The sequence below is a fragment of the Chelonia mydas genome, chromosome 10, assembly GCF_015237465.2.
Source record: "Chelonia mydas isolate rCheMyd1 chromosome 10, rCheMyd1.pri.v2, whole genome shotgun sequence".
NCBI lineage: Eukaryota > Metazoa > Chordata > Testudines > Cheloniidae > Chelonia > Chelonia mydas.
In genome coordinates, this window is record NC_051250.2 from 58,448,645 (window position 1) to 58,474,008 (window position 25,364).

The window sequence follows — 25,364 nt, forward strand, 5'->3', positions numbered from 1 at the left end:
TTTTGTGTGACTGGGGCAGGAGTATGGTGAGATGGAAACCGGAGGGTGGGGAGAAAAATTGGAACTAGTTGGGTAAGGAGGCTGAGACTTGGAGCTTGGGAAGGGGTGGTGGTGGAAGGAAGATTGTGACTGGGAGCCAAAGCGGGTAGAGAGGGGAGACTGGGACTGATTGGGATGATTTAGTTGGGGATTGGTCCTGCTTTGAGCAGGAAGTTGGACTAGATGACCTCCTGAGGTCCCTTCCAACCCTGATATTCTATGATTGAACAAAGAGATGGGGACTGGGAGCCAGTTGACTTGGGGTAGGGCAGGGGAAGACTGTGACTGTCTGAATAAAGATACTGAGATGAGGAATCAGTGAGGAGGAAGTGGGGAGGCCATCCAGACAGTGACATGGCATGCAGGGGAAGAACTGGGACTGGCTGGGAAAAGACACTGGGACAAGGATTCAGGGAGTGGGGAGACTGGGGCAAGGAGTTGGGGGGTTGGTTGGTGGTGGAGAGACTGAGACTGGAGAAGGAGTCTGGGGATGGAGATTAGGAATGGGAGCCAGTTTGGTGTTGTGGGAGGAGAGGTGGATCAGATGAGGAGCTGGGAGAGGGTAACTGGGACTGGCTGGGCAAGCAGAATGGGACAAGGAGTCAAGAGTGGGACAGGACCAGGCTGGACAGGGCAGAAGTGATCAAGCTTTGGGAGCCTGTACAACCTTAATTCAGGCCCCTTGTGCATATGCATTATGATAGAGTCTCTAATTTTATGGTCACGTATTATTTTTTCCACAGGACCCCTACATCATTCCATGTATAAGATGTACCTGCTCTGGGGAGGAATCAGGTCGTGTAGTAAAGGAGGCTGTTATCTGTAAGACCCAGCCTCACTTGTTGCAAAAATTGGAAGGTGCATAGTGAATGATATGGGATTGCAGGAAGGGATGGGATGGGCTCATGGTTAAAGCAGTTGAATGCTGAAGTCAGAGGCTGTACAGCTTATAAAATAAAGTATTATTGAACTGTTTTCTTCTTCTGAAAAACTTCTAGTCTTTCAAAATCATACAGAACAGTATGAGACAAACAGGACACTTCCCAGTTTAAACTGTTTTGTTTAGCCTGATCTCTTCCTCCTCTCTATGTCTTAAGTCAATAATTCTTCTCTTCTGGAAAATGCCCATATGTGAGAAGAAACCTGTGCTGTGAGTGGCATTTGAGTGCAACTATGGAAGTTGTCAGCAGCAGTAGGTTTTCAGAATGTGTGGGCTGAAAAAAAATATAAGACACTGGGCAATAATCTAGCACATAAGTAATTTTGAAGTAAGCAGCATAAAAATGTCTTTCAGTCCTGTATATTTAAAATTCTCGGGGGGGGGGGGGTATTTTTATACCCTGTAATAGGAATAACAAATTGGAAACCAATCTGTTACTTTCCTCTAAAATTACAGGGTAGAAAATAGTTGTATGCAATGTTGTTCTAGTGTAGAAAATAGGGCTTAGAATGGAAGTCTAGATTAAAGCTTAATCACAGAACTCTAATCACCTCCATAATATTTGGGGTGGAGCAGCTTTGTCCTCTGGGGGAGGAATAGCAATAGACAACAGGAAAGGCATGTGAAAGGTTGAATGTCTTAAAGTTGGTCCTTTTTCATTCTGACTCAGAAAATTTTACATAAAAGTATTAACTGAACTTAGTAAAAATGCTGTTTTTTCCATCATATTAAAATGAGATGGGGGAAATGGTCTAAAACAGAAACTGCCACTAGTCCCCGTGGAGGTTTTTTCCCTCGCTGTGCGAGGACTGAGGCCACGAGTAGTACCATTAAAATAAATAAGGTTGTTGTACCTAGTTGAGTAGAGGTTTGCAAGACTGGACCCTCACATCCTGATGTTTGATACATGTGGGCAAACCCTTATGTCCAGATGGAGTCCTGTCAACTATAGTGGGATTCTACGTGGCTAAAAGGCTCCATTGTGCACATTGGACTGCAGGATCAGGCTCTTAGACTGTAAATTCCTAGATTACTTCTGGGGTTTTGTACAGAGCCGAGCAAACTAGAGCTAAACAAATTACATGAACAGTAACAAATATATATATGCAAATATTTAGACATGAATATTGTCAGATTTAAATATTTTTCTCATTTTATATCTGTTAATGAAAACGTGCATATAGCTATTATACAATGTACATGTGTAAAAGTTTCATATTTTGCGTTCCATTAGTTCACTATACTTGGCAGATTGTTGCACTTTGTATTTACTGTGGGTATGACTTTCCCTGGAGTAATATTCTGATCATAGGTATATGACGCAGGGAATTATTGGTGATCATGGTTGGTAGTATTGTGTGCTGAAGGCAATGTCCCAGTCTGGGTTTTTCAGGGATCTGTCTGTGCCTGGTGCTACAGATGCCATTGGCTGTGCTGTGAACTTGGCTTACTTTGTGGTATACATCCTGCATCTATAGTCCTGGTACACAGTGCAGTCTATGCTTCCTCGTGCAGGGAATCGGTCTATTTCTGTGGTTTGGGCTTCCTGTGGGTTTGGTTCATGCCTGAGGCCCTTGATAATGGGAGGGCAGCTTACATCATGGCATTCAGCCCTATTCCTACCAATTATGGTGCCCTCCACAGCCCGAGCACCTGCTCCCCATACTGAGGATCTGGGCTGTGCTAAAGGCCTGTGGAGGCAGGAGCTGTGTGGGGGGCTGTTTTAGGGGGCCCCACAGGCCTAGAGCAGCCCAGGGGATTAGCAGGGGGCTTGGTGCTGGCAGAAGGAAGTGGAATGACCCGGCCCCAGCCGTGTTGCTCAGGGGAGGGAGCCTGGGGGGAGGGCTCTGTGCCCCCCTTGCGCACTCACCGGTGGCAGGAAGCGGAGTGACACAGGGGGGAGCCAGTGGCTGCGGCTGGGTTGCTCTGCTTCCTCCCACCGCTGGTGAGTGCGGGGCTAGGCCTGACTCCTGCTTCTAGCGCCAGGCCGCCCCTGCTAATCCCCTGGGCCGCTTCCGTTGCTGAGGGAGAGGGCTTGGGATAAGGGGTGGAAAATGAGGGCAGGAAGAGGCGGGGCAGAGGCGGAGGGAGTTGTCCTGGGCCCCGCAACCCTTCGGAACATCCCTGCCCCTTGCAGGGTGCACACTGCACATGTGGGCCAGCTGGGGGATAGGGCTGGCTGCCGGCGCTGCAGCACACGAAGCACAGAGCTGCCTAGGGCACCCATGACATTATTCTGCATGTGCCTATGGCCGGCCCTGAGGGCCTGTGGCCCATGGGTGGTGGTGGGGCGCCAGTGGCCCAGCTCCCTCACGGGCGTCGTCTCTAGGGTTGCTGGGATGAGTACAGTATGGAGGCAGGGCTTGCTCCTGCCCGGTGCTGGGGAGAGGGGAGGAGTACTGTGTTGCAGCGGAGCCCCGGGCCGAGGAAGCGCCGAGGGTGCGGCCTACAGGCAAGGCCTGCCCTGTGCCGCCGCAGGGTGTGAGGCCAGGCACATGGCGCTGCGCGCGTTGTGCGGGCCTCCCCCGCGCTGCCCCGCCCCCTCCCCGATGGCTGCCGGAAAGAAGGCGCTTCTGTGGGGCTGACCTGCACTTTACCCATCAGCCAGCGCGCCGCGTTCAGCAAACACCCCCCCTTCCTTTCCCAGGAGCGGCGGCTGCAGTAGCAGGAGGCTGAGGTTGGGCGCCGCGGCTAGGCAATGTGAGGATCCTCTGCCGGAGCCGCCCCCTCCCATCCCCCAGTCAGGGAGGGAGTGTGCGAGCCTGCCGCGGCCTCTTCACACGCGCAGCACGGTAAGCCGGCACGCTCCTTCTGTCCCCTCCGCGCAGGGACGGCCTGCTCAGGGCCTTCCCGTGCGGAGGGCGTTGCTGCTGCTTAGCGGCGGGTGGGCCACCGGGGGGATTGTCGCCTATGAGACCGGCGCCATCTTGGCTCGGAGCGTGGCCTTGTAGCGCCCCCCCCTTCCCCGGACCGGCGAGCTCTGGGACTCGCAGGTTTCTAGCGAGCCTGTTCGTCTCCGCGTACAGCGGGGGACGGGAGCTTGCCGGGCTCAGCCTGCCGTGTCCGCGCTTTGTTGGTGGCTCCCGGATAGTTGCGAATGGGTGTTACTGATCCTCCCTCCCCGTTCTAGCTGTGCAAGCAGGCTTCTGGTCCCCATACAGCCTCTCCTGCCCGACGCCAAACCCAGCCCTCGTCTCAGACACCTGGGGTCACGGAGTGTCAGAGGGAAATGTTGAGGCCACGTTAAAGAGAACGGTTCCAGAGGGAGCTACGCTGCTTCCCCAGGATCTCTGCGCCCTGCCCTGGCCTCACCTCACACCCATTTGAGCTCGGGGTGAGAACGTCTAATTTGTTTACAGAGGTAACGTTGCCCTTCTTTAGGAGGCACTTACCACCTCATGACAGTGAGGCGGGAAGGTGCTTTTTAAAGGGAAGTTTTACCACTGGGCTGGGTGCTTAATTTTTGTTTTTTAATTTGCATCAAACTTAAATTTCATCATTTAGTTTCTTTTTAGTATGTTCATCACTAACCCAATGTTTGACAGCCTCTAAAACAAACCAAGACCATGCAAACCATGACATTGCCCTAATAGATTGCCCATATAACATTAAATCATGCTAACTGAAGTCGTGTGGACCACATGTCAGGTGGTGGTGGCCAGGTGGATGATTTAGGTTGAGCTTTGGGCTTGTGATGTAAAATCTAGTTTTGCTTCTTAGGAACTCTTAAAGGGCAACTGTTAAACTTTAACAGTCAGTTTCATTACATCACACAGATAGTTTAACTATTGTGCTGACAAATTGACCAACAAGCAAGGCCAATCTGAAAAGCTTTACTATCATGAAATAGATGCCTCCATTCTCTTCTGTGCAAGGATAGTTACTTCCTGATTTTGTACAACTGAATCAGAGAATAATACTAAGATTTATAGGCCCATGGAAACTATCCATGTTGGAATTTCCGCAGCACACTGAGGGTGGTAACATATCAACTATAAATTGCTGAGGGATTTCAGTAACTTATTACGTTTTTGTAGCTTGTCATGTCAAAAACAAAGATGACATTTTATAGCCTTAGTTTACACACGCTGTTTTGCAAAAGTTCTTCCCTCTTCTCCCGTTGTATTCTTGCCCACTTCTTATTTCTTAAACACCAGTTTTCATTTTTTTAGTTTCTTTTAAGTATGTAAACACTCAAAATTATTATAACACTCCACAATAAGGATGGGGACATGTATATTTAGTAAGCCTATTACATCTGTGCTGAGTGTACATCTATGGTATTAAGGTGGAGATATGACAGCTATGCAGAGAAGCAAAAACTCGTATTCCATCATGAACTTAGTTTTCACTTTATTTTGCTCAATAAGATATGAAGTTGATTTTTTGACTTGCATCAGGCTCAAGCAGTTCTGATGATTACAATTGAGTAATACCCTAAAAGTTGATGCAGTTGTGGCTGCTGTAATGAACATTCATGACTAGTGTTAGTTTTTGTTGTTCAGAAATGTAGCAGTATTGGCCAGAATCTTCTTTAAAGGAAAGGAGAAGCTTTTTTTTTCTAGCTGCTCATACTTATTTTTAATTTTTTTCAGCAATCCTCTTCTTTCGAGAAGTTTTGTCATTCCATGAAGAAAACTTGAAACTTGTTTTAAAAGTTAAAACTTTGAACGCTTTCATGTTTCTAAGAAAATGAAGTTTACTCCACAATTCTAATCTGTCATGTATAGGATTTAATTATAGGTGAAGCTTTTAGTTTTCAACATTTGCTTTGTCAGGATCCCACTTCCCATTTGGTAATGTGGAAAGTATAGCATGCTCATGACTCCCTCACACATTATCATAACCCACAGATTGAAAACCTATTATCTACACGGCTTGGCTTAAATATAGTCTCTGTTTCTAGGATCAAGGGTAATAGTTCTGTTAACATTGAGAGAAACCACTAGGCAGGGGTGGGCAAACTTTTTGGCCTGAGGGCTACATCGGGGTTCCAAAACTGTATGGAGGGCCGAGTAGGGAAAGCTATGCCTTCCGAAAAAGCGTGCCCCCCACCCCCTATGCGCCCCCTCCCGCTTCTCACCCCCTGACTGCCCCCCTCAGAATCCCCGACCCATCCAACCCCCCCTGCTTCTTGTCCCCTGACCATCCCCACCCGGGACCCCGCATCCCACTCCCTGTCCCCTGACTGCCCCGTCCCCTATCCATACCTCAGACCGCCCCCTGTTCTCCATCCCCTGACTGTTCTTCCCCCCCCCACCCCCACCCGAACCTCCACCCCATCCAACCGCCCCCTTCTCCCCCACCCCAACTGCTGCCCATCCCCTGACTGCCCCCCGGGACTCCCTGCCCCTTATCCAACCTCCCCGCCCCCTTACCATGCTGCTCAGAGCAGCAGGACTGGCAGCCGCACAGCCTGGACAGAGCCAGCTGCACTGGCTGGCAGGAGCTTGCAACCCTGCAGCTCAGAGCACTGGCGCAACGGCGAGCTGAGGCTGCGGAGGAGGGGGCTGGTCCGTAGTTTGCCTACCTCTGCACTAGGCTCATGCAATGTGTTATCTGCTTTAGCCTATTTAAAAAGCATAAACTTTACAAGACTATTTGTGTTCTGAATGAGCTAGCAGTACTATGATAAAATAAATCATTGGCACATATGCAACAAGATATCTGATTCATTTGCCATTGAAAGATGACAATACCCTGGACTGCTATGTTGATGACTTACTTGTTAGTCAAGCTGTAAGAAAATTTCAGATTGCAATTCTGCTGCGGAAACGTAAACTTCTAACACACGCTACAATTTTGTATCGTTTCTGCAAGTTGCAATAACTTTGTGACCTGGCATCCGGCATCACACTGCTACCAAATTTTTTTAGAACTTTTTTTATGGTAGTTGAACTTTTGAACCAAAAAAAATCAACTTTCATACAGCCTTACTTATCAGTCCTTTATTTTAAGGATATTCCTAGAAAAGGTGGAAGAAACTGCTTGAAAGAGGTAGTTATGGAGTGTTGCACATGAGGTGTTAATTTATAAGTGAGGTCATGTGTTTAACTGGATGATACAGGCCCTCTGCTTATCTTTGATAACTAGGAAATAACTCTCTGTTATCATATGTGTTTCTACTACAGTTATATTGTAGAATGACAGGTTTCAGAGTAGCAGCCGTGTTAGTCTGTATCCACAAAAAGAAAAGGAGTACTTGTGGCACCTTAGAGACTAACAAATTTATTAGAGCATAAGCTTTCGCGAGCTACCGCTCACTTCATCGGATGCATCCGATTAACTGAGGTATAGCTCACGAAAGCTTATGCTCTAATAAATTTGTTAGTCTCTAAGGTGCCACAAGTACTCCTATTGTAGAATGAGTTACTGTGCCTATATTTATTTCTCAATCACATTCCTGGTGCAGATGTGTATAGTTTAAATTCAACAAAGTGCTTTATAAACAAAAGTCAAATAATAGTAATTCTCGAAAATGCAGTCAATATCCTCTCAGTGAATATCCATATTAGCCCTCATAGAAGCCTAAGAAAAGAGATGTGGTGCACATTGCCTTAAAGGCTCGTGAATTCTGCCTCTGCACCATTAAAGGAAGTGAATTTCTGAAGAGGTCCTCTTACTGAAGAAGAAGGGAAACTTAACAGAGAAGAAAGCAAACCAATCTTGCAGATGCCTTGTCTTTTAAATTTTTTTTAATCTTTTATTTAAAAATACCAACAAATACCACCAGTCGCTTTCCCCCCAAAAAACCCTACCTTGGGAACTTGCCTTAAAAAAAGCTGTCAGAAGAGCACTTTTCTGGGTGCAAAAACAAGCACTCAGAGTTAGGAACTGGTACATTTATAGTTGCTCATCGCAAAATCAAAATTGTACTTAGTGCATATGCATTATGGTACAGTCTTGAATTACATGATCGCATACAATTTTTATTCCCACAAGATCCGTGCTTAATTCAGTCATGGTATAGACACACTAAGGGGGCAGAATTAAGGCTGTCTGGGCATTATTAAAATTGTCATTTTCTAAATTTTGAGTGTGACTGCAACCTAAACTTTCTGTTAATGTAACTTTTCATCCAATATATAGAGTCTCATCAAAGTCAACAACTTGGATTGCGACCAGAAGTAATTTATTAAAAATAAATAAATAAATAAAAAAATTCTTAAATCTGATGTAATATGCTGTGTGGCTAATATCTTTTCATCAGTTAGCCTTGCTGAACAAATGTTAACTGCACTACCTGAAGCTTCTAGATGGTCTTCAAGAGTAAAGTGCACTGCAGTAAATTGTGGCTGCCAGACTAAAGTCAAGGATAGCTGAGGTGAAGTCGGAGTCTGACATTTGCATATGGCTAGGCATGTGTGTCCATTTGTTTCAAAGTGCTTTTGGCCAACAATACCACCTAAGATTGTATACGTAGCCTGGGATTCACAAGCACATGAAACAGCAAACCTTTCTAATAAAGGGTGGATTTACTCCCTCATTAATAGAAATAGAAGCAGTCCCAGATGTATTCTCCAGATACTTCTCCTACCCACCCCTTCAAAATTTCTAATATCTCTACCTCCTTACTCAGATTAAGGTTCAAGCAGCTCTCTCATTCAAGTTTTAATCTTGGCCAAACGCTGGAAAAGCAATGTGTCTGATCGAAATATGGCAGATAATCTGGGTAAAATGGCTATGTCATTTGCATAGCAGTGGCACTCCAGCCCAGGTGTGTCTTTTCCCTTCTCTTTCACTTGCTGAACAAAGGGTTGACAAGAATAGTCTTGCAGTAGCTAAAATGAGTACTCAAAACCATCCTCTGGGATCTGTTATTCAGGAACCGGTCAGAATAACTCATGCTCTTTTCACAGTTTGTGTGCACAAACACGTGATTGACTTTAATAAAGGCTGATTTAAAAAAAAAAAAAAAAAAAAAGTGGCTTCAGTGCCTGGTCATTGTTCATTTCTAGGAGAGTATCAGCTAATGAAACCAGGTCTATTGCTGTACTATGTCCAAAGGGTAAAGGAAATTAACAGACTCTAAATATGTCTAAAACGTCCTAAATGGAATTTTTTGACGGGGAGATTAGATGTAGTATAGCCAACATAAAGAGAATGTATCTAGACACTTGATCACTTGTGCTTACATACCACAGTTTCTATATTGAAGAATAAGGAATCATCCTGTCCTATCAAGCCATTGATATTGGGGCTCTGGTTTAAAATACTCCTTATAGAGAACTTGGTATTAAAATTAAGTCCATTAAACATCATGAGGAGACCACCAAAATGCCTTCACATGTGATTGATCTGTGTCATGAACTATAGGAGGCAATGGTGCAACCATGATAGAAGTGTATTTTCAGTCACCAAAATCTGACCAGCTGAATGCGTGGAGATAGTCTCAGAGGTCATGAGATCATAAACTAATCCAGAAGTGCTTCTGGAGCAAATATGGATACTGAAGTCAACCCAGTACTGCAGCAGGAAAAAACAATAAACTTGTAGACATTTTTCAGTGCAGTAGGGCAGCCTGTACATCAGCTTTATTCTGATATCACTCCCATTAACGGACATTCACAAGTGAATGTATAAAATGAAACAGTGGAGCTGGTTGAAAATTTTCAAATAAATTATGGGCTGTTTATGAACATTTTTAAATAGGGTTTTTAGAAACTTCTTTTTTCTGAAAAGTTGTATGACAAAACTTTTCAACCTGCTCTATTCAGCTAGTTCAGGGGTGAAGCTTTTGAGCTAGCTGAATAATTTAAGTAAGCAAAGAATCTTCACAGCAACGGTTCCTTTCACACAAAGCAGGGTCTTCGTCAAAGCAGTGGAATACTTTGCTGAAGATGCTGTACTTAAATAAGCTGCTTATACAATTCAAGGAACTCCTGTACTGGCTATATGAGGTGATCTGGTGGTGAAGCTGTTCAGTTAGTTTTCTTAAACTGGCTGACAAATTTGACACAGGTTGTGGTTTCAGATAAAGCAACAACTTACTATGTCAATGATCCTGATTGTGGATGCTTCTGAACCAACTGAACAGTTTCACAGAGGTCCCAGTCTGGCAAAGTCACTGTTATTGTGTTGAAGATCTTTTCTGGCACAATGCAAAGACTATTTGCCTAGCCAAATCCATTCCCAATCCACCATATTAGGCCCCAATAGATTGCAGGAATGTTTTTGGCCGAAGAACAGTTTTACATCTTTTTCCTATACTATTTAGGAAGTCTTACACACATGCTATATTGGAGACTGAAAATAGCCAATGTAAAAAAATTTCTCCATTGACTTCTATAATGTACAAAAATCAGTTATGATGACTGATAATTTGTTTTGATGATTAAAGAAAAATTATAACCCCTAGGAGCTCCCAAATTCTCTCCATTAACTCGTGGTTTTACTTTCTGTAGGATGTAATTTTCAGAATAGAAGGGCCCAAAAATTAATGAGGCCCAGAAAGTGAACTCTTTCTTTAGCCAGTTTTTAATTAACCAGTATTCTTGAAACTCCTCAGAAGATTCAAGCTTTACTCCGATTATATGAGGAAAGCTTGGAGGAAGTTACATTGTGCTTTTCAAATAAAATGCATACATTTAATCACAGTAGCATTCAGTATACTTTGTATTGGTCAAATTCCCATTTGTTAACATCACTTCCCCATCCCAATTTAAGTTACTATAATATACTAAGCTTAATGCTGAGTGCATGATCTTTGGCCCTTTTGTGCATTCTGCAGCACAAGTGGGGGGAGAGCAAAATTGACATAAGTGCTATGCTGAGGATTCTTGTTGTGGGGGAATAATTCAACTCTGAGGTATAAATTACTTCATCATCCAAAGGGAGCTTGGCTGGGGATAGTACTTCTGTGCTCTGGCAATCCCATGCTGGCATAAAGGCCCCTTTGGGAAACATTACCAGCTGTTGTAGCTTAGTGCAGGCTAAGCCATAGCTAGCATATAATGGGCCTCAAGGTCAGAGTGCCATAAGCACCTATATTGTGGCTACCTCTTATTGCTGCATGTAGTGATTTGGGCAGCTACGGATTGCGTTTAACACATCAAATGTGCTTGGGTTTTTTTTTTTTCCCCCCTGCTCTGGTTGATGCTGCCAGATAGCTGACGCAGCATGTGAAACACTTGTTTCTAGGATAGTTTTGAATTCTTTACGCAGAACTTATTTAAACTTCAATAAGAATCAAGAGCCTTTAAAATAAGGAAGTTCTTTCTCTGTGTCAGTAAATTTAGACCTGTACTAGCATGGCACTAAAGAGATGGAGCTGTGGTGGAGAAAGAATAAGATACAGGCACAATTCAGATTTAAAGTTTGGTGGTAAAAAAAGCTTGTTTTAACTTGTTCAGTTGAGCGGTTATTTGATCTGTTTCTCAATGATGTTTTCATGCATTAAAGACTGTATTCCTGTCTTAAAATATTTCATAATTCTTTTAAGTATAAAGTTTAGGTCAGGGCTGAACAAATTGTAAGTCTTTTTGCCTCAGGTGGCACATTACAGAAATTAACACAATGGTCCCTTCCCTAAAGAGTTGACAGTCTCTAATTTAGATAGATCATGAGGCTAGAGAAAAGAAGTGGATAAGAAAATGACAAAAAAGGGTTAAAACAAACAAAAATAGTGCAAGACAAAATACACAGAGAAATCATATGAATTCTCATATTCTAGTAGAGGCTGTACTAGGGTGAGAAGTGAGGAATGGACAACATGGCTGGGTCTGCACTGAGCTTTTGCTTAATTTCCAATTGGTGCTCTGCCATTGGGAAATCTCCACAAATAGATATGGCAAGATGCTGTGGTGAAAACAATGGTGCCTTTCTTAGAGCAAGTCTAAAGGAAGGGGATGATAATGCAAAGGGCATCTTTTCAAGCAATAGTGAGAGCTCTAGTGTAGATTTGACCCTGTAACTGGGTGTCAGTAGTAGGAAACAAAACAGAAGTTGGTTTGAAGGAGGAATTTGAAGGAGCTTTTGGACTTCTGGCACAATAGAAAGAGGGATTCAGTTCTGGATGTTGCAAAGTGTGTGGGAATAAAAAGAGTAAAATGATTGCAAGAGTGGAGGAGGATGCAGAGGGAATGATAAAGCAAGGAGAATGAGCAGAGGTGGGTTTTAATAGGTCTTCCCTAAAGTATTTAAGTACCTGGCGCCCAATACTGCAGACTCCACTGATATCAATAGAAGCAAGATCAAACTCCTCATAATTTGCAGAAATGTTAACAATAAGTAAGAATTTGAACTGAGCTTATTTGGGGACTAATTCTGTATGAAGGCTACAACTCATAAGAGTGTTCTGTGGTCATGTTTGCATTAAACACAATAATTTTATTATTGAAAGGTGTGGTTATTTGGCCACTTCCCTCCTCCCCCCACCCGCCCACTTTCCATGACACACTTGTGTGATTATTTTTTATTATCTAGTACCAAAATGGCAGAACTGTTTATGGAATGTGAGGAAGAGGAGCTAGAACCATGGCAAAAGAGAGTGAAAGAAGTTGAGGAGGATGATGATGATGATGATGAGCCAATCTTCATTGGGGAGATTTCGAGCTCCAAACCGGCCAGTACATGTAAGATAGCATTTTCTACATTATAAAACAAACCTTTTAAATATATATTCTTGGTATGATGAAGAATGGATGTAGTAATTTAAAAAATTACTTTCTTTTGAAAAGACTAGATTTTGTACTGTCAGTAAAGATAAAGAGCTAGTAAATTACTTCAGTGTTTTAAATTCATTTCATTCCTGATCATCTACCATCCACTAAAAATACAACTGTCTCCTGGGACCCAAGTACAACACAGTTGCCTGCCCTTTGTCCCTCAGGTTAAAGAAAGGACATTTGAAGGCTTTAGTATACTTCAGGAGCTCGGTTAAGATACCATTTACATGACAGAATGAAGTAATATTGTAACTGAAGTCTCCAACCTGGTTGTCTTTGTAGTGAAGATTGGCGCCTGCCTAGGCAGACATAATATACATCAATGTAATCCATCCTTTCAAAAAGAACTAATTGAAAAAAAGTCTTTCTACTAGTGTAAGCCTATCTAAATGGCTGGACTCTTTTCTGATAAGAGAAAGGCAGTTTCCCTGTCTCCAAAAACCTAATCAGGGAAGGGGAGAGTGTTAACACAGAAAGAATCACTTCAAGGCACCTGTGTCAAATAAAGATGTTGCTATTAATAATCTGATATTAATTCAGTTGAAGTAAGAGTTCATGTTCATCAAGTTCTGTAGTTTTCTCCTAGTGCAGGGAATGAGTTAGGTGATTATGATGCCATCAGCTGTGTCAGAATTCCATGTTTGTCCTGTACTTGGGCCTTGGCAGGTAAGTAAAAGAGAAAATGATTTTTGTTACATTTTATGTTTTAAAATCTAAGTATTTGTAATCTTCTAAAATCTCTGTGTACTGACATCTATGTATCTGTATCACTTTCTGTTACTTATTTGGGGTCGTAAGTAGTATTTTAAATGCTACTTTTGGTATTTTAAAAATCCCTACTGTTCACTTTTTAAATATTAAAGAAGCATTGGTAGTATATTACAGTTGATGTTAAGATAGTAGTCTAATTTAAAATACATACTTTTAAAGGGTTTATCCTCCTGGAAGTTTGAAATTATATTGGTTGGGAATCTGGGATATCAAGTTATCTGCAGAGATAACTTTGGAGGGTGTCAAAGATGGCTTGAACTGAAAAGGATATTTTTAGAAGATGGTGGCAAAAAATGTAATTTGGGTAATGTTCCACATACTGTGTCTTCCAAACAATATTTTAAAAATGAAAAGTTGACTAAATTTGTGTTTATAATAATTTTAAGACATGGATTAAAGTACAACTTTCAAAAGACCACTTTAGATAAATAGTTACATGGCATGCTGGATTATGCTGATGTATTTTTTTTTAAAAAATATTCTATACAATGCTATGTATTTTTTTTGAAGAGTTGATTAGTCCTTGTACATTGCAATGTAGACTTCCTGGTTGTTGTGCAAATCTGTCAATGTGGGACAACATTTCAGTAGGAATACTGTGTATTTTACAGGTTTCAGAGTAGCAGCCGTGTTCATCTGTATTTGCAAAAAGAAAAGGAGTACTTGTGGCACCTTAGAGACTAACCAATTTATTTGAGCATCAGCTTTCGTGAGCTACAGCATCCGATGAAGTGAGCTGTAGCTCACGAAAGCTTATGCTCAAATAAATTGGTTAGTCTCTAAGGTGCCACAAGTACTCCTTTTCTTTTTGTGTATTTTACATGTAGATGGTGTTAATATGGAATATACACATTTGGCATAAAATGGCAGTAGTATATAGGACTGGAAAAAATAATTCAGCGAGCTAACTTATTTTTAGTGTTTCACATTTTCAGTTTTTATTTTAAAAAAATCTGGGAATTGTTTAATGTTTATTTTCCAGACATTGAAATTGGGTTAAAAGTTAGAAACTGGGGAAAAATCAGAGGAAAAAAAGAAAAACAAACTTTTGTAATGTACACATTTTACTACAGTATAATTGAAACCTTTTTTCAATGTGCAAAGATCTGTTTTGTCTCTCTCAGAGCTAGCAGTTTTTCCCAGAAATCCTGGTTTGCGTATGCTCGCATAATTTTCTTAAAAATATCCTCACTCATGTTGAGCCTCTTGCTGTCTTGGAGGTAGTCTGACTTTGAAAGTGTGTGCGCTGAATCAAAAGATCCGGGGGGTACACTCAGAGCTTGCTGTGCCACTTGGCTGGAGTTGGGAAGGGTGTCTTGATGACTGTTTCAAAAAGCCAGCATATCCAGTTTTGCATTGTCTGGGTTAGGCAAGTTCATATAATTATTAAATTCCCCGTTCAGATTTGAAATTTCATCTTTAGTGGCAAATGGTTGAAACACTCTGGCATAACGGTCATAGTCTGCTGCAAAATTCACCTTGAGGAAAGGATGCAACATCTGGATGACTTTCCAAAAAGAATCTTTGGCACCAAATACTTCTGGATTCAGATTATGGGACATGGTTGTCTCCTGTTTCTCACTGAGAGTTGTGTAGAAGGTTTTGAACTCTTTTTTTGGTTCTCTCGTGTTCCGGGGTGGGAAGGATTTCCAGAAACAACTGTTCTTGGGGTTTTTTTGCCATATATTTCTCCTGCAACTTTTATGCTCAGTTCAGCTGATATTTTGGTTATCAGGATCCAGTAAACATCTGTATTGGCAAAGGTGTTGGCAGTAGTTGGAGAGAACTCCAGTGTTTTCTGTGTGTCACGCAGTGATTCTAAGTTTTCAGCAGTGGTGCGTAGAATCTGGCAGTCATTTTAGTTATTTGCCAGTCTCTTCAGAGTTTCTCCTTTTAGAACCAACAAATTGAGGATGATCTAGGAGATGCATTAGCACAGTCAACCTGTTATCTACACGACAGGCAGCAAAATACAATTCATCCACTGATGTGGCACAACGGGTAGGTTATCAGTAGTTAGCTCTGCACGCATCTCGCACTGTGTAAAACAAAGCCTTCAATTTCAAAGAGCTAGGATTCATGATGTGACGGAGAGACTGCCGAGACTCATCAGGCCCTCGGATCGCTACCCCTTCCTGCTTCTCCACGTGGGCACCAATGATACTGCTAAGAATGACCGTGAGCGGATAACTGCAGACTACGTGGCTCTGGGAAGAAGGATAAAGGAGTTTGAGGCGCAAGTTGTCTTCTCGTCCATCCTCCCCGTGGAAGGAAAAGGCCTGGGTAGAGACCGTCGAATTGTGGAAGTCAACGAATGCCTGCGAAGGTGGTGTCGGAGAGAAGGCTTTGGATTCCTTGCCCATGGGATGGTGTTCCAAGAAGGAGGAGTGCTAGGCAGAGACGGGCTCCACCTAATGAAGAGAGGGAAGAGCATCTTCGCAAGCAGGCGGCTAACCTAGTGAGGAGGGCTTTAAACTAGGTTCACCGGGGGAAGGAGACCAAAGCCCTGAGGTAAGTGGGGAAATGGGATACCAGGAGAGAGCGCGCGAGAGGGCAGAGCTCCTGCCTCATACTGAGAAAGAGGGACAATCAGCGAGTTATCTCAAGTGCCTATACACAAATGCAAGAAGCCTGGGAAACAAGCAGGGAGAACTGGAAGTCCTGGCACAGTCAAGGAATTATGATGTGATTGGAATAACAGAGACTTGGTGGGATAACTCACATGACTGGAGTACTGTCATGGATGGATATAAACTGTTCAGGAAGGACAGGCAGGGCAAAAAAGGTGGGGGAGTTGTACTGTACGTAAGGGAGCAGTATGACTGCTCAGAGCTCAAGTATGAAACTGCAGAAAAACCTGAGTGTCTCTGGATTAAGTTTAGAAGTGTGAGCAACAAGGGTGATGTCGTGGTGGGAGTCTGCTATCGACCACCGGATCAGGGGGATGAGGTGGATGAGGCTTTCTTCTGGCAGCCCATGAAAGTTACTAGATCGCAGGCCCTGGTTCTCATGGGAGACTTCAATCACCATGATATCTGCCGGGAGAGCAATACAGCGGTGCACAGACAGTCCAGGAAGTTTTTGGAAAGGGTAGGGGACAGTTTCCTGGTGCAAGTGCTGGAGGAACCAACTTGGGGAAGAGCTCTTCTTGACCTGCTGCTCACAAACTGGGAAGAATTAGTAGGGGAAGCAAAAGTGGATGGGAACCTGGGAGGCAGTGACCATGAGATGGTCTAGTTCAGGATCCTGACACAAGGAAGAAAGGAGAGCAGCAGAATACGGACCCTGGACTTCAGAAAAGCAGACTGACTCCCTCAGGGAACTGATGGGCAGGATCCCTTGCGAGAATAACATGAGGGGGAAAGGAGTCCAGGAGAGCTGGCTGTATTTTAAAAAATCCTTATTGAGGTTACAGGGACAAACCATCCCGATGTGTAGAAAGAACAGTAAATGTGGCAGGTGACCAGCTTGGCTTAACAGTGAAATCCTTGCTGATCTTAAACACAAAAAAGAAGCTTACAAGAAGTGGAAGATTGGACAAATGACCAGGGAAGAGTATAAAAATATTGCTCGGGCATGCAGGAGTGAAATCAGGAAGGCCAAATCACACCTGGAGTTGCAGCTAGCAAGAGATGTTAAGAGTAACAAGAAGGGTTTCTTCACGTATGTTAGCAACAAGAAGAAAGTCAAGGAAAGTGTGGGCCCCTTACTGAATGAGGGAGGCAACCTAGTGACAGAGGATGTGGAAAAAGCTAATGTACTCAATGCTTTTTTTGCCTCTGTCTTCACGAACAAGGTCAGCTCCCAGACGACTGCACAGGGCAGCACAGCATGGGGAGGAGGTGACCAGCCCTCTGTGGAGAAAGAAGTGGTTCGGGACTATTTAGAAAAGCTGGACGAGCACAAGTCCATGGGGCCGGATGCGCTGCATCTGAGAGTGCTAAAGGAGTTGGCGGATGTGATGGCAGAGCCATTGGCCATTATCTTTGAAAACTCATGGCGATCGGGGGGAGGTCCCGGACGACTGGAAAAAGGCTAATGTAGTGCCCATCTTTAAAAAAAAGGAGGAGGATCCTGGGAACTACAGGCCAGTCAGCCTCACCTCAGTCCCTGGAAAAATCACAGAGCAGGTCCTCAAGGAATCAATTCTGAAGCACTTAGAGGAGAGGAAAGTAGTCAGGAACAGTTAGCATGGATACAGCAAGGGCAAGTCATGCCTATCTAATCCAATTGCCTTCTATGACGAGATAACTGGCTCTGTGGATGAGGGGAAAGCAGTGGACGTGTTGTTCCTTGACTTTAGCAAAGCTTTTGACACGGTCTCCCACAGTATTCTTGCCAGCAAGTTAAAGAAGTATGGGCTGGATGAATGGACTATAAGGTGGATAGAAAGTTGGCTAGATTGTCGGGCTCAATGGGTAGTGATCAATGGCTCCATGTCTAGTTGGCAGCCGGTATCAAACAGAGTGCCCCAAGGGTCAGTCCTGGGGCCAGTTTTGTTCAATATCTTCATAAATGATCTGGAGGATGGTGTGGATTGCACCCTCAGCAAGTTTGCAGATGACACTAAACTGGGAGGAGAGGTAGATATGCTGGAGGGTAGGGATAGGATACAGAAGGACCTAGACAAATTAGAGGATTGGGCCAAAAGAAATCTGATGAGGTTCAACAAGGACAAGCACAGAGTCCTGCACTTAGGACGGAAGAATCCCATGCACCGCTACAGACTAGGGACCGAATGGCTCGGCAGCAGTTCTGCAGAAAAGGACCTGGGGGTTACAGTGGACGAGAAGCTGGATATGAGTCAACAGTGTGCCCTTGTTGCCAAGAAGCCAATGGCATTTTGGGATGTATATGTAGGGGCATTGCCAGCAGATCGAGGGACATGATCGTTCCCCTCTATTCAACATTGGTGATGCCTCATCTGGAGTAGTGTGTCCAATTTTGGGCCCCACACTACAAGAAGGATGTGGAAAAATTGGAAAGAGCCCAGCGGAGGGCAACAAAAATGATTAGGGGACTGGAACGCATGACTTATGAGGAGAGGTTGAGGGAACTGGGATTGTTTAGTCTGCAGAAGAGAAGAATGAGGGGGGATTTGATAGCTGCTTTCAACTACCTGAAAGGGGGCTCCAAAGAGGATGGATCTAGACTGTTCTCAGTGGTAGCGGTTGACAGAACAAGGAGTAATGATCTCAAGTTGCAGTGGGGGAGGTTTAGGTTGGACATTAGGCAAAACTTTTTCACTAAGAGAGTGGTGAAACACTGGAATGCGTTACCTAGGGAAGTGGTGGAATATCCTTCCTTAGATATTTTTAAGGTCAGGCTTGCCAAAGCCCTGGTTGGAATGATTTAGTTGGGGATTGGTCCTGCTTTAAGCAGGGGGTTGGACTAGATGACCTCCTGAGGTCCCTTCCAACCCTGATATTCTATGGTTCTATGATTCTGTGAACTTGTTTGCATGCTTGAAAACAGCCCTGAATCCAGTGATACAAGATTTCATGTCTTTCATTTCTTCTGTAGCAGTAGCTGCTGACAGTGCAATGTTAATCAGATGAGCAGGACAGGTAATACGTAGCAGTTCCAGTTTATGATTGAGTTTAATCTCCTGTGCAAATTTAGCCATCTAGGAAGCAGAATCTGTGTTAGTTGTGGTTACATTTTGCCAAGATAGTTGGTATATCTCAAACATGTCATCATCTCAAACGTGATGTCATTTTCTTTCAGATATTTACAAGTGAGTTTATCTGCATTAGGAAAGGTTTTTCTGCTGTAGTAATGTCTCACAAAGTCACTAATAGGCCCCTCTGCTATTAACAGTGGTGGTCTGGTAAAACAAAGAGCATGCACAAATTCATTGACACAATCATGCTGTGTCCTCTCTTTCATTAAAGCACTGGTGAAAGCTCCTGGAGTGAGATGCCCTCCCCTGGGAGCCTAGGAAGGAGGAAAAGCCATTTTGGAGGTAGTCTGGAGCCAGCCACAGAAAGGGGGGAATGGCTGTGTGGGGATCCAGAAGAACCCAGGCTGGTCCATCCAAATCCGTAAGGAGATTAGCACTACAGGAGGTAACCGGGTGGATAAGGGGCATTAACTATCTTTATCTGTGGAGGATTGATTGTTTAAATTCAGTGCCACACTAAACAGACACAAAGAAATAGGCGGGCAGTGTCTCCTTGTGAGCAAGTCATAGCACAATATTAACATTGTTTGATTTTCTGACCTCCATCGTGTGTGTGTGTTCTGTGTTTTACATTGTGGAATTGCTTTAATCTCAGAGCTGCAGAATACAACAGTCACGTAAAGCTTTAGTGGTTAACAAAAAATAAGTACCTGAAAAAATACTGAGTGGATTGTTAAAGGGGTGTAAATCAGTAAAAACTGAACTTTAATAAAAGAACAGGTAATTTATCAATGAAAATCGGTAAAAACTGAAAACATGGAATACTGCTTATTTTGTAGGCGCACTGTTTCCAGATGTAACTGAATGAGGGGCCTGACCCCCCCCCCCCCCCGAAGTCAATGGAAACATTCACTTCACTTTCCCATTCTTTTCACCGAACTTTGGATCAAGGCCAAATGACTATATTCCTGTCTGATAATGTTGAAAAAATGATCATACGAGTCTAGGGAAACAAAATGAATATTAGGACATAACTTATCTATAAGTGTGAGGAAGTTGCATTCCTTAATAAGTGTGTGGGCTTTCTTTAAGTGAAAAGTTCTTATTTATAACTTTGGAAAAAATAATTTTCATTGACAATTTCACTATTGTTTTTCCATTTCTCTTTTAAAGATAAAAATATTAAGAAATGTACATGTTGTATGTGCGGTATAAACACTAAACAATCCTCTGTCACCTCTGTGAAGTAGGTCAACGTTAATTCCCAGTTCACAGAGAGGGAAAGAGAGAGAGTGAATTCGTTAAGTGACTTACCCAAGGTGATACAGCAAATCACTGGAAGAATCAGGTTATAATTGAGAAGTTTCTGGCTCTGTACTTGGGCCTGGATTAAGTCAATCTGTGACCCTAAGCACACCATGACATGGTGTTCTCTGTGACGGTTGCTGTGGCTCAAATCCTGAGCTCGTGCCCCACGCTTGGAATGATAGCAGTGGGAAGTCTGTCTCCTCTTCCAGAGAGGCAGTGGCATGGGGCCCTTTTCTGTTTCCTTGGAGCAACAGCAGGGAAACTCTCCCACTGGGAGCAGGAGATTTAGGAGCAGGTTTCCCATCTCCTTGCAAAGAGGCAGTATTGGCAGCAGAGAGGGCCCTCTATATTCATGGTGTATCTGCTTGGGTGGATGGACTGATACCACTATACTCTTCTCCTTCTGCCATGCACAGGGTCCTCTGTTGGGTTGATACATTGGTGGAACCTCAAACAGCAGTGGATTTTGGAATTGCAACTCATTGAGATGCACTGGGTATTTCACACCACAAAACTATTATTTCAGGCTGTCTGCAGAGTAAGGCAGAATTCTTTGCATTGCTTGTACTTGGGTTGTGTCTTCAAGATTTTCTTTGTTCTCATGAAGCATTTACTTTCTTTTAAATGAAATCTGAAATTCTGATGTAACCAGACTCAGCTCCAGGAACTGGGATCCAAGGCATGGACGTATAGTGTCTGCCTTTATCCAGTTCTTCCCACACTCTGTCCCCCTTGTTGCTCCATGGACTGGCTGCGTCGGTAATATACAATTACTCTGCCAAATAGAGTGAACATAGCTATGGGAGAGTGAATGAGATTCTTCTCTGGCATATTAGAGAGACAAGATGGGTGAGGTAATATCTCTTATTGAATCAGCTTCTGTTGATGAGAGGGACAAGCTTTTGAGTTTACACAGAGATCTTCAAGTCTGGTAAACATACTCAGAGTGTCACAGCTAAATACAAGGTGGAACAGATTGCTTAGCGTAAGTAGTTAACGCACATTTCAAGGGACCATTCTGTGGCTTGTTCATTATCAGCACAATAAGAAGGTTTCAATGTTCAGAATCTTGATTACTGTTGGTGATAAGCACATCAGAATGAACACAATTGTGTTTACCCTCTTTACTTGTAAACTGAGCAAATTTGATGTAGAATCATCGAGAGGCAACTAGGGAAACTGCAGGAAGCCATTTCTAATCACTTTTATATGGACTTGTATTTTTGGAGTACATATCCACACTTTAAACATTGGGTTTGTCCAGAATACAGTGGTTAATGCATCTAATGTACAAAGTGGCATGGGAAGTCTGAGAGAGTAGAAGAGGAGCTTGACTTTACTTCCTGAAATAGCATCTCCCACAGTAAATTCCTACAGCTCATCCTATTACTGACCAGCCCCTGTGCTGCTTAGTTTGATATGTGACACAATAGCAGTCTTATATGATATAATTGTAGGCTGCTGCTGTTAGCTAAAAACAATATTCTACTTACATTTCTTAGATAAAATGTAGTTTATTAAACTTGCTTGCTACAACACTGTAAAAATAAAGTTTTGACCGTGATTAGTTGAAGTAAAATACAAATTAAAAGTCCACGTTGAAATTACAAGCTGTAGATTGACGAGGTGGATTTAGTCATAGGCCTCCATGGAATTTGTTTTCCTTTTTTAAACTATTCATTCTGAATCTATATTCTTTTTAGTGATATGTCTTATGTGCAAGCCATTAAATGTTTCAGACATACAGAATATGAACCAAATGTTTATACCAAAATGCCTGAAGGTGAAAATATGCTTTGTGAACTGCAACTGCCAGAATGGATTCTTCTAGCATTTCACAAGTCCTTCGTTTGAATTCCAGAGTGGAATTCATGTTGATGTTTAGATAACAAGATTTGCCAACAGGTCTGCACGAGCATTTATTTGCAAACATAAGGCCTGATCCTGCAACTCTTACTCCTAAAAGCAGTCCTTATTCATGTGAGTAGTCCCATTTGATGTAAACAGCTGTAGTTATTAATCAAGAGCATTTTCTGGATGCTTTAGGAAAACATAAGGTCTTGTTAAAGATCATAGAATTGTAGAAATGTAGGTCTGGAAAGGACCTTCAGAGGTCATCAAATTCAGCCCCTGCAATGAGGCAGGACCAAGTAAACCTAGACCATCCCTGAGAATTGGTTGTCCAGCCTGTTTTTAAAATTCTCCAATATTGGGTATTCCACAACCTCCCTTACAGTTCGAAAGTTTTTCCAAATATCTATCCAAAATGTCCTTTGGTGCAGATTAAGCCCATTACTTGTCTGACGTTCAGTGGACATGGAAAACAATTAATCACTGTCCTCTTCATAGGAGCCATTAACATATATAAAGACCAGGTTCCCCTCAGTCTTCTTTTCTCAAGCCCAGTTTTTTTAACTTTTCCTCAGAGATGAGGCTTTCTAAACTTTTGATCATTTTTGTTGTTCTCATCTGGACTCTGAAGTTTCTCCGCATCTTTCCTAAAGTGTGGCGCTCAGTTGGCACTCACCAGTGCCAAGTAGAGTGGGACAGTTACCACTTGTGTCTTACATACGACATTCCTATTAATACACCCCAGAATAGTAGCCTTTTTGCAATTTTAAATTGGGCTCTGAAAAGACCTGAAAGTGACCTGAACTCCTGCCAAGAACTGTAAGATTGCCCAGTAGCGGGGGCTACCATAAGGGACCTGGGGCAAAAGATTCAGACACTAACGCCAAGCCCAGTTGAGGGCCAGTTGAGCACAATTGGTGGAGGATACAGCTATGAAGCTCTATGCCTATTAAAAGGCAATGAAGCAGAAACAGGTTCCTCACCAGCCCCTCGTGAGGTGGCCTCAGCTGATATGTACTTCAGACAAGATGAACCCTGAACACTGGTGTAAGTGGATGGTGGGAGTGGCAACAACAGCAGGCCAACCAGCAGCAGCAATTCCAGCAGTAAATGTTGTAGTAGTGGACAATCCAGAAACAGGCCCAAGCAGTGCAGCAGCAGCAGCTGTTGAAAGAGATTATTTCCCAGCAGCAAGAACATCTGAGGGAGGCCTCATAGGGACCAGTTCACCAGAGGGACCTCTGCCACCCATGTCGGTGAAGTTAACTAAGATGGGCCCACATGATGATCTGGAAGCGCTCCTCACCATTTTGAGAAGGAGGTGCTGTCCTCTCAGTGACCTTTAATCATGTGAAGACCGCTATTTTAGATTACCTTGGCATCAGCAAAGAAATGCATCGGCAGTGCTTTAGAGCTGAGATGTACTCCAAGGGGGAACATCCTTGGGTGGTGGTACAACAATTAAGCGTACTGCTGGTAGTGGCTTTGTCAAATCAGAAGATCCTGTTTGATGCAAGTAATCAGAGACTTTGCTAAGATATTCTTCACAAGTTTGTGAAGCACACACATGATACAACATCATTTGGAAAGAGCACAATGGCAACTCGTTAGGAAGAATTCTCTGACCTTTACCAAAAAGGATGTGTGGGACACAATACGTGAAGCGATGCAGGCGGTGCTGAGGATGGGGGTCATTGAGGAGTCTAAGAGCGTCTGGAGAAGCCCTATAGTCCTGAACCCGAAAGTAGATGGCATGGTCCTATTTTGTAGGGATGTTCACAAGCTCAAGTCCATCACAAAGTTTGATGCTTCTCCAGTGCCAAGGGTGGATGAACTCTGAGTGGTTGGGCCCAGTGCAGTATCTCACTATGATTGACCTTACAAAGGGCTGCTGACTGCTTTCCAATCTCCATCTTCTCAGGAGAAGACCACACCCCTCCTGTTCCCATTTGGCTATTTCCATTTTAAAACTATGTTGTTCGCTCTGCAAGGAGTGACAGCGACTGTCCAGTGCCTTTGAATGGAATCCTCAGATCCCACCAGCAATATGCTGAGGCTTACTTTGGCGACATTGTCATATATAGCTATATGGGGGCAGACCACATATGGCACCTACGAGCACTACTGACATCCCTGCAGGAGGCTTGGTGTCACAGCTAACCCTGCAAAGTGTAAGTTGGCCATGGCAGAAGTGACTTATGGGATAGGGGGTAGGAATAAGCTTTGTGAAACCTGTTAATATCCACAAGCTGAACTCATGCCCCATGCCTTGGACTAGGAGACACATATGTTGCTTCCTAGGCCTGGTGGGACATTATGCCAGTTCATCCTCAACTTTGCATTGATCACAGCTCCCCTAATGGATGTGCTAAAAGACAGGTACCAACAGTGTCCTTTGAGATGACCAGTGTGATGATGCTTTTATAATACCCTGATGGCATGGCTGGGCTTGATGCCTGTACTCACCAACTTCACCCGGCAGTTTATTCTCTATACAGATGCATCTGACATCAGTCTTTCAGTGGTGCTGTCCAGGACTTTGAGGGAGAATAGCACCCAATCCTATATTTTAAGCAGGAAGTTGTTTCCCAGGGAAAGAACATATTCAATTATATATCAAAAGGAAGCTCTGGCTATCAAGTGGGCAGTAGATTTCCTCAGGTATTATCTGCTGAATAGTCCCTTACCCTGGTCACAGACAACTTGCCCTTGTGGTGGCTAAACTTTCGGAAGGACTCAAATCCCTGGATTGTGTGTGGGTATCTAGTGCTCCAGTCCAATAGCTTCCGAGTACAGCACCAAGCAGGTAAAGAGCATGCAAATGAGGATTTTTTTCCTTTAAACTAAATTATTATGTTTTGTCAATTCTAGAGAAGGCTCAGGAACTTCAGAAAGACCTGACTAAGCTACGTGAATAGGCCTAGTAGGGCTGATTACATTAATTGTTGACAAACCCAAAGTACTGCACATTGGAGGAGATGATTTGAATTACTTTTACTTGGTTAATTCTAAATATGCTTTGGAAAAACAAATGACGACTTGGAATCATTGAGGACTGGTAAATGAAAACCTCTGCTAATTGTGCACAAGGGGCCATAAAAGCAAACAAAATGTTAGGAGGCATAAGGAATGGGGTAGACTGTAATACTGAAAATATTTTATAAAG

At 43.3% G+C, this 25,364-nt stretch overlaps 1 protein-coding gene across 12 annotated transcripts in view; it reads left to right on the forward strand.

The window, feature by feature from the left end:
• The first annotated feature begins 3,536 nt into the window (after positions 1 to 3,536).
• Positions 3,537 to 25,364, forward strand: part of ZNF280D (zinc finger protein 280D) — an 84,497-nt gene continuing 62,669 nt past the window's right edge. For 3 of the 12 annotated variants that reach the window (XR_006284630.1, XM_043524658.1, XM_043524657.1), the window contains exons 1-3: positions 3,537 to 3,771; positions 4,110 to 4,340; positions 12,404 to 12,552. Coding sequence is in view for 9 of the 12 variants with exons in the window: in XM_043524658.1 (XP_043380593.1) it covers positions 12,411 to 12,552 (142 nt within the window). In the remaining 3 variants the exon portion in view is untranslated. Of the gene's footprint in view, positions 3,772 to 4,109; positions 4,341 to 12,403; positions 12,553 to 19,310; positions 19,485 to 25,364 lie in introns of those variants that run through there. The other 9 variants (XM_037911834.2, XM_043524652.1, XM_037911835.2 and 6 more) reach the window with 8 other exon arrangements.